Source organism: Populus euphratica, unplaced genomic scaffold (assembly GCF_000495115.2).
Source record: "Populus euphratica unplaced genomic scaffold, PopEup_1.0 scaffold21.1, whole genome shotgun sequence".
In the NCBI taxonomy this organism is placed as follows: Eukaryota; Viridiplantae; Streptophyta; class Magnoliopsida; order Malpighiales; family Salicaceae; genus Populus; species Populus euphratica.
The window spans coordinates 596,718-606,917 of NW_011499887.1; the positions used below are offsets into that span (position 1 = coordinate 596,718).

The 10,200-nt window shown below is 32.0% G+C and overlaps 1 protein-coding gene across 1 annotated transcript; it reads left to right on the forward strand.

The window, feature by feature from the left end:
* Window positions 1-1,724: 1,724 nt before the first annotated feature.
* LOC105130489 (1-aminocyclopropane-1-carboxylate synthase-like) lies at window positions 1,725-3,860 on the forward strand. The gene is made up of 4 exons (XM_011033029.1): window positions 1,725-2,079; window positions 2,168-2,299; window positions 2,385-2,545; window positions 2,644-3,860. The coding sequence occupies exons 1-4, from the start codon at window positions 1,933-1,935 to the stop codon at window positions 3,605-3,607; spliced, it is 1,404 nt and encodes a 467-aa protein (XP_011031331.1). The 5' UTR covers window positions 1,725-1,932; the 3' UTR covers window positions 3,608-3,860.
* Window positions 3,861-10,200: the final 6,340 nt, after the last annotated feature.

Genomic DNA, 10,200 nt, shown 5'->3' on the forward strand with positions numbered 1-10,200 from the left:
TTTCATGTTTACAACTGGCTCCAATTTTGACGTTATCAATGACGTTTTGGGCAGACAAGAGAAGATAAGGATTGTCACCAAGTCAAGAGTTGGCCACCCACTCATCAATTAGTCATCAAATCAATAGTTCCCAATTTTGGCCTATAAAAGGAGGCATTTGCCATGCATTTAGGCATCTTGGTTTCCAGATCAAGATCATGCTCTTCCTTTCTCTCTTTGTATTTTTTGTAATGTTTATGCTTTACTTTCATTAATATCAAGTTTATGCCTTTCATTTCCTTTCCTTTACTTAGTTAACTTTTATGTTCTTATTTTGTTTATCTATTTTGCTTTCTTTCATTATGTCTAGCTAAGTTAGTTATGTCAAGGTGAAAAGGTTACACTAATGGTGTAAGAATAAGTATAATGTAAACTTAATATGGACTTTAATGTTTGATACTAACATGTTTTATATTTGTTATCTTATTCACTCTTTAATACTTTGCTTGTTAAATGACTAATCTTGATTTATGTTGTATAACACTTGGTACAACAAATGCTTGGCACTTTCATAGCCCATAATGTATGGTATAACCGACACCTGAGCTATGAAAGGAACTAATATTATCCATGGATTCCTTGATATTAACTAGCAATGATTACTTATCATAGTAATTTGATTGGAAATATTAACAAGTCATATTTTTTTAATGAAATTAATAAAGGAATACTTAATTTTTTTGTTCTTTGAATTCATTCGGTAAATCTCTTAGAATATATCATTTTTTTTATCAGTTATTATCAACAAAAATGGTGACAAAAATGGTGACGTGATTTTCTATTAGTAAATATCATTATAATTTATCAATAATATTTTTTATCAGTATTATTATTATATTTGATAATTTTCTAGATGTAAATATCACCTTATTAGTGATACCATTACGAGCCCATTTACCCCAATATCGTGATTTATTGTGCTGCCACCTACCCAGAATATATGATACCAACTAATTTGTCTCCATTAAAGACTAAATGTTTGACTTCAAACAGGTTGGTGTGTTTGTGTGTGTGTGTCTCTCTCTCTATGTATATATATATATAGACACAAACACACAAAAGAAAATAGAAAAAAAAATAAGCAGAAACATAATGGACCAATTTGAAGGCTAAAGAGGGAGAATGTGGCCGACAGGGGTGTGGTATTGAGTAATAGGCCAGGCATCTGGACCCTCGGTGGTGGCGCCCTCTAGGGTTCAAGTTACCTTGTGGGCCACTTTTTGGCCATCTTTCCTGTCGGTATGGCCTGTAAAGAAGGCTACTGCGACATGAGCAGGACTACAAATCTCTTTCTTTTTCTCTTTAGTCTTGATTAACACTAGGATTGTTTTGTTTTCTACTTCCTACATGAATTCCCATATCCAAAAATTTATTAATACACATAGAGCCCATGCGATTTTGTATTTAGTGGAGCATAATCTAAATCGGTATGGTAAGAGGGTAGCACTATGAATGTTGTGACCAAATTATTTGAGCATAGAAATGTGTGATGTCTTGTGGGACAATATATACGCGTAATTAACATAAGTTCGGTTTTCCAAATTAATTACTAAGCATAATAAATCCTGTCTCTGGTCAAAATTGTCTTTTGCCAATCTCTCTTTCTTCTCTTAATAAGCCACTATATATATATATATATATATATATATAGACACAGTCGCCCTCGCGCGCACATATATATATGCTAGCTACATTGCAATGCAGTCACCACTACAGCACCAACCGACAATTCAATTCCCCTTCAAAATTTATACAACTCAATCTCAAACCAAAGACTTCTCCTTCCAATTCTTCTTCTATATATCGTGTCCTCGACTACATATATAGTTATTTCTTGCTTTTGCATATTTGAGCTTCGAAACAACATTATTTACTTGTTCAATACATACCAAAATGAGATTGTTGTCTAGGAAAGCCACGTGTAATACTCATGGGCAAGATTCCTCTTACTTCCTAGGATGGCAGGAATACGAGAAGAACCCATACGATGAGATCAAGAATCCAACAGGCATCATTCAGATGGGTCTTGCAGAGAATCAGGTCAGAAAAACATGCATGTGTGTGGGTGTGGGTGTGGGTGTGTTAGAATAACATGGTAGCTTACGTTCCATATTGCTATTATTCGCAGCTCTCTTTTGATCTTCTCGAGTCATGGCTGGCTAATAACCCGGACGCAGCTGGGTTCAAAAAGGCTGGACAGTCCATATTTAGAGAGCTTGCTCTTTTCCAAGATTATCATGGCCTTCCTGAGTTCAAGAAAGTAAGTCCATTATTGTTTTTTCAAGTCATAAAACTAATATATAAATGATTTACTTGTTCCGATATTTTTCTCTTTGTTCTTACAGGCATTGGTAGAATTCATGGCAGAAATAAGAGGCAACAAAGTAAGCTTTAATCAAAACAAAATAGTACTCACAGCCGGTGCAACTTCGGCGAACGAGACACTCATGTTCTGCCTTGCTGAGCCAGGAGAGGCCTTCCTTCTTCCCACTCCATACTACCCAGGGTAAGTTGATTAATTATATGGTATACTGTATATATCTTCCTATATACTTTCCCTGTTACTAAAATGCTAAGTTACTTATTAATTAATTATTCTTGCAGATTTGATAGAGATCTCAAGTGGAGAACTGGGGTTGAGATTGTACCAATTCAGTGTACAAGTTCAAATGGCTTCCAAATCACTGCACCAGCCCTTGAAGAAGCCTTTCAAGAAGCACAAAAGCGAAACCTACGGGTTAAGGGTGTCTTGGTCACAAACCCCTCAAACCCTTTGGGAACTACAATGACCCGCAATGAATTGAATCTTCTTTTAAGCTTTGTTACCGAGAAGGGCATTCATCTCATAAGCGATGAGATTTATTCGGGTACAGTTTTTAGCTCTCCGGGATTTGTCAGTATCTTGGAAGTTTTGAAGGATAGGAAATGTGAGAATAGTCAAGTTTGGAATCGAGTTCATATTGTCTATAGTCTATCAAAGGATCTTGGTCTCCCTGGTTTTAGAGTTGGTGCAATTTACTCCAACGATGACATGGTTGTATCAGCAGCAACCAAAATGTCGAGCTTTGGTTTAGTGTCTTCTCAAACTCAATATCTTCTCTCTGCTCTACTCTCTGACAAAAAGTTTACGAGGAATTATATCTCGGAGAATCAAAAGAGGCTTAAACAACGTCAAAAATTGCTGGTAAAGGGCTTTGAAAAAGCTGGGATCAGCTGCCTGGCGAGCAATGCTGGCTTGTTTTGTTGGGTTAACATGAAGCATCTCTTGAGTTCTAACACATTTACAGAAGAAATGGAACTTTGGAAAAAGATTGTTCATGAAGTTAAGCTAAATATCTCTCCTGGTTCTTCCTGTCATTGTACCGAGCCAGGGTGGTTTCGAGTATGCTTCGCTAACATATCTGAAGAAACATTAAACCTTGCTATCCAACGATTGAAGTCATTTGTGGAGTCGATGAACAATCAAAGCCATCACCAAACGCTGAAAAGCTCAAGAAGAAAGTCCCTCCCCAAGTGGGTTTTCCGACTATCGTTTGATCATGATCACCGCGAGCCTGAGGAGCGATAGTCTGGTAATTATGTCAAATGTGATCATAATTAAAAACAGAGTAGTTCTTATCCATTTAATTTTTTTCAGACCAAAAATATATTTTTGGTTGATAAGTTTTTCTCAATTCTTCTTTTGAATTGTAGAAAGCGCACTCGATCCCTGCGGGATTTGGAGTGGCTCTAAGCTAGATTTGTTTCCTAAAACCGCGTGTCCCTTGCAAAAAATTCTTCAATTAAAGGATATGCTAATGTGATTAATTATGTGTTATTTAACATAATTATGAAAAACGTCTTCCATTCTTCTTCTTGTGTATAATTATGATATGTTGATTCATATTGTACGTACGTATACGTGTTTCTTTCACTGCATTTGCAAATTACTTGCAACAATAAAGAAGTACAATACACGTAATGGCCGCCTACATATTGATGGATAGAGAGATGACGTTTGTGGTCGGCGTGGGTGTCGGCGGCGTCCATTAATTGTCTCTCCACTGACCTCGAGCGTTATACACACACACATACTCGATCTTAAACGTTGTTTAAGCCGTGTGAGTAGGGAATTGATATTAAATTCTACGATGTATGGTGGGTTTGCGTGGGTCAAAAGGCTAACGAGTCAAAACTCAAAAGGGGGCATGTGTTTTATGGAAGGTATTAGCTAGGGTTTCCAATGTCTGTCTGTCTATCTATCTATCTTTTTTTACTTATATATATGAAGTGAAGCCAAAACAAATTCAAAAGACTCCCACACTTCTCTTAGCTTCAACAAAAGGCATGTAAAGTGAAGAAAATAAATGTCTTGCTAGGTTGTTTTAATTCAAACTCGGCATGGTGCACGCAAGCAATAGAAAGGGAGAGTTTCTTGCAAACATTTCAATGCCTTTTTTGATGTAAACTTTCTAGGATTAACTAGCAGGTGTTTACTTTAAAATGTCTGCTTCCCAAAGCTACGCGGTTTTGCAGCTTATTAAAATATTTGTCCCCCAAAGTGACCAAATTTTAGGAAACAAACCTCTCTTTAAATTAATTAATCCAATAAAATTATAATGCAATATATATATATATATATATATATATATATATATTCTGTTTAATGTATATCCTATGGTTTAACGGAAATTTATTTATCTATCTTTCTAATGTCATATTAGAAATGATAATGATCAAGAGTAGGACTGGGATTTAGGCACTAGCTCAATATGCATGTGAGCAGCTATGGACCAAATCAAGGAAACGATTTTTTTCTTTAAAAAATAATTTTAAAAATGTAGGGGTACAATTATAAGGACACTCTCTCCAATCATATGAAAGACTTTTCTTTAGTTAGTTAGACCACTAACACAATATCTTTTATATATGGATATGTTGGTGCTTTGACATGGGCTTCGACTAGCATATATATATATAATCTTAATTAAGGAGATATGAAAAAAATAAAATAATCTTAAGTAGATATGGTAGTGAACTGAAAATATGAAGGACATGTGATGCTAGTTTGGTTAGTTGAATTAAGCAAATTGGTGATCATTACCTCACCACTGAGTTTTATTATGACATTAACATTCTCATAATGAGATTCTTCTTAAAATTGTTTCTAAGAAGAAGAAAAAAAGTCCATTGTAAGGATATTATATTAAAGTATATACTTGCTTCAAAGCCCTTTTGTTCTTTTAATATATGCAGGAGTCGCAGTTACTTAAATATTCAGTTTAAAGCACTCTCAAGATAATTAATTTAATATGGTGTAGTTAAAGATCATGTTAACATGATGACATGTGCTTATACTTATAATATATCGAACTACCAACCAGTCCTAAATGACCACCAAGTCTTAAATATTCTGCAGATCCTTATATTTCTGCTAACTTTGTAACATTTGCTTCTGTTCTTTGATATTTTGGATTTAAAACTTAAAACTAACACGTAAAAACCATTAAATTCCCCTAAATATATCAGATCAACGCATTTAAGATTATCCAGTTATCGAGAAAGAAGAAGAAAAAAATTAACAAGGCCTGTTTGAATGTGCTGTGTGTGGGAGAGACACAATATTACCTCCCTGGTTGACCCTCCAGAATAATAATTGAACATGCAATCTATTATTCAAGAAACTATTTATGCGTAACTCGCAATTTATTTGCATTGATTAGAGTTTTATGGTTTGTCCATGATATGCGGCGAATACCTGTCAAAACTGCCATGATCCTTGCATTGATTTGGAGTTTTGTATAGCTCTCATTAATTACTAAGTTGGAGACTAATAAAAATATTATAAAACAGATTAACTAATAATTATCTCTTTTTTAAATGAGAATTTTGGTCGATTTCCATGTTCTTGTTGACTACATGCATGTGCCCTATGTGATTTCTGGTTTTCGATTCCAATTTATATATATAATAATAGTTATATAAATTAGTTTCGAGGATAATTAATTAACTAAAATTGGGATCACTGAAGTACTAAATCAAAGGAGGATACTGGAGTTGCTGGGTCTGGTATACATTAACACTTAATATTATATTATGGTTTTCTGGTTAGATTTATTAATTAAAATGTTAACGCGGTTTCAGTTAGATCAGTTTTATTTCTTTCAACACGTCTGAGATTTTGGTTAGGCAATTAAACTTTATATATATATAGGCGGAGGCAGTGGGGCTAATAGGAGCCGGGGAAAAGTTTTTTCCATCCCTTACTTTGTAAATATTTATAATTTTAATAAAAATAACTAAAATTTTAATCTTTTCAAAATAATTTTTTAATTTAACCCCCTTTAATTTTTTGTTCTTGTTCTGCCCCTGTGCGTGTATCAACGCTCAAATAATCTTGGACATGGTGTGTGTGTATAATGCAAGTAAATTTGATAATCATAAGTAAATTTGATATTAGTTTCTTAGGATATTCTTATGAAATACGAAAGATTAATTAATTAATTAATTGTTATAGCCATAAAATAAGTGGCTTAATAGAAAAAAGAGTACAAATAAAAAAACAAAAAAACACAGGATATAATCATAAGTAAATTCGGTATTAGTTGCTTAGCTGTGGTTGTGTTGCTGTGTATAACATTTGTTATTAATTTCAAGAGGTTGGCTTTCGTACTTAAAGATATTTGCTTTATTCTTTTATTGGATTTAAATTTTTGAAGCTCATATTTTGAAAATAAAATATTAAACTTCTCTAAATGTATCAAATGGACATGGAGGAGATGCATTCTTAACATTCTAGTTAACATGCAAGCTAGTTCAAAAATATCATTACTATATGATTTTTAAAAAAATGTTAGAATGAATAAATAACTAAATAAACATGCATATATAGCGGCTAAGAAAAAAAAATGTTAGAATGAATAAATAAATAAATAAATAAACATGCATATATAGCGGCTAAGAAATAGAAATTTCCCTAGGTTGAGATGTGTAGCTACAAAGATTATATAATCAGCACCTTTTAGCTTGACAAAAACAGGCATGAAAGTTGAGTAAAGCTTGGGTTAAGGTAAGCAAACAGCTAATTTATTGGCTTTAGTTTTGAAAACCACTAGAAACACTTCAGACAGATAAAGAAATAATTGATTAAGGAAGCACGTGTCTACAATCAATTGGACACCAACATCACAATTAGACATTAACCACCGCCTCGGGACACTGACAAGAAAAGAAAGCCTTTGCCATTATGTTTTACTCAAATAATCAACAATCATCAATCAGCATTGGACAAAACCTTGTAAGTTAATTAGTCACTACTTACATTATCTAAAAAATTAGTTAAATTAGATCTCGGCAGCTCGAGGTGGTTTCTTTCAAATCAAGGGGCTTGTGAGAAGATATACTACAAGAAAATTAGAAAATTAGTAAATACAAATTAAAATATTTATAATGAAATTTTATTGGTAGATTATAATAAACTCTATAGTCACTTGCTGTATCTATTAGTAAATATCAATATAAATGTTTTCTTGATATATATCAAATGAATTATAGTGAAAAAAAAATGAATTAAAGAAATTCAAAAGGTACAACAACTTATCACTTATGTAGATCAAATTATTAACAAAATTAACTCATTAATGGAATTTTTCTATAAATCTATCAATAATATTTATTTTATAATCTAGCGAGTGATCTCATCCTTTCTCCCTTCTTCATTTCTTCCTTTTCCTTAATTTTTCTCTGCATATAATAGCAAACCTCCTCTTTATTTTATCATAAATCAAATTTTTATCTCCATAAATCCAGCATAACCTTTTTAATATTGATGTAAATGTGGAGCATATTATCTTTTTATATATAACTAACTTACTACTTTCATTCTGGTTGGGTTATATCAAATGTACTCATAAATCTTACAACAAAGTCAATATCATTTAACTAGTGCAAAATAAAAGAGTTTAGCAAACTATCAATCTTATCATAAATAAACTTAAGCAATTTCATTGTTGCCTAAGCCGCATAAAAATCAACACTAATCACTTATAGAACAATTATTTTTGCCCCATCATTATTGTAATTTGTTTATATATAAGCAAGAGATTACATTAAAACATCATAAAAAATAATGAAGAAATACAAAATGAATCTACTAAAAATGGAACAACAGGTCACCTATATTGAAACTTAGCAAATTTACAGAACATTTACTAATAAGCTAAATAATTGAAATAAAACCATCAAATAATAAAAACCAAAGAACTGAAAGTTATAGGTTAGCAAATACTCTTGTCCAGGAAAGACTGCATAACCAAGACATCATAGATATAAATGGTGTAGCTTGATGACCATGTTATATTTTTATGTATAAGAGACATCTTGCTTTTATTTTTAGGTAAGCCAACAACCTATCAAGCATCTGACACCAACCTAAAATAATAAAGAAAAAAAAGGTATTGGAATCTATTCAAACAAAAATTTTAGGCAACAACAATAAACACCCAATAATTACAACAATATAAACATCAAATATAAAAGTAAATAAGTGGAAAGATCATAGTCAGGCCACAAAGTCATGTCTGAGTCACACCTTGCTTTACAAAATCATTAGCCATATGGTTAGCTTCATGAATAACATGAAAGAAAGACATATAACCTAGTTTTAAAGAAAATCTAGATGTAAGGATGAAAAGCTTATGATATCTTCACGGCCTGCTCAAAGGTTTATTCATCAAGTCAACTACAATAGCAGAATTACATTCAAAGATTAAATTTATTTGAATTCAACTATTTTAATCACAGCTAAAACCTCATCTGCATTTAAATTTTTAATCCCAATAAAAGCAGAGAAAAAACCAAGCATCAAGCTTTTATGATTATGAAATACCCATCCAATATTAGTAAAACTTGGCTTGTCAATGGATGAACCATCAAGATTCCATTTCTACATATGAGATTTAGGGGGAGCCCATAGAATGTAAGCTCTAACACTCTTATTATTTCACCATCAAACTAAATCATCAATAGAAATTAACAAATCAAGAGCACAATAAGAAAATTCAGAGAATAAAACCTTAATTCACACACATAACCTGGTTAGAGTTAGGAGAAAAAGAATGTCTTACTTAGGCTATTTATGATTAAAGAATAATTCATTTCAACAAAGTCAAAGGGACAATAAGATTGTAAAAAATAGCATAAACCAAGTTTTTTTTTGGAATTTTTCTTGAACAAGAGATTCTCATAAATGAAATAAGGCTAATATATTTTTAGAACAACACCAAGATAAACCCTATCAATCAATAAATTTAGACTAAATACGCTAGTGCTTATGACAATGAATAAGTAGGTGATCCATCGATTCCTCTAACGCCAAATAAAGTGGATAGTGTGCATCTCTAGCTTCAAGAATAGTTCACCTAACCAAGACTCCTCTAGTATTGACTTAACCCAGAACCACCATCTAGCAAAAAAAAAAATCATTTTAGAGGAACCAATCCTTTTTATATATCATTAAAAGAATTAAATAAATTAGGTTGATCAAGAGTTGATAAAAGGCAACAAATAGATTTAACTGAATAAATACCATTAGAATTGAATTTTAGTATCAATTTATTAATAATTTCACTCAATAACACCACATTAAACAACTTATCAAAGGGGAAATAAAATGAGTAAACTAACTTATCTCATTACATTTATTGTCTTGATATTAAATACTTATGAAATGACTAAAAAGTTAGTATAAGCAGTGCAAATATCTCGACAATGCTAATTGGCAACCTTTAATAGTTGAAAAAAATAATCTTGGAGCATCAACATTTAGTTCTTCAAAGAAACCTCACTAAACTTTTAGTTATGTTTACATTTTGTTGTTGTTTCTAGTTTGCTTAGCTTGTTTATAAGATCATGATTATTTTAGAAGTCATTAATGTAGTACATGAAAAGATTCAAAAGTTTGAATGTTTTGACTTCATTAATAATATTTAATGTAATAGATAAAGAGATAAGACATGAGATAAAATCATTAACAAGTACAATAGAAAAATATAGAAAAATTGTAGCACCCCACCCCACCTCACTAATAAGACATTTGTTCGTTTTGGTCCACAGGCCATTATAGATTTATTCTTGGCAGCCACATATGGATCCAAAACACATCTATCAAAGTAGCGCAACACA

Bases quoted from the DNA above. Each gene is read 5' to 3' on its own strand.
- LOC105130489 (XM_011033029.1), top strand. From the start codon at position 1,933: ATGAGATTGTTGTCTAGGAAAGCCACGTGTAATACTCATGGGCAAGAT. The intron at 2,080-2,167 runs GTCAGAAAAACA...TATTATTCGCAG, and splicing joins TGGGTCTTGCAGAGAATCAG to CTCTCTTTTGATCTTCTCGA. The intron at 2,300-2,384 runs GTAAGTCCATTA...TTGTTCTTACAG, and splicing joins GCCTTCCTGAGTTCAAGAAA to GCATTGGTAGAATTCATGGC.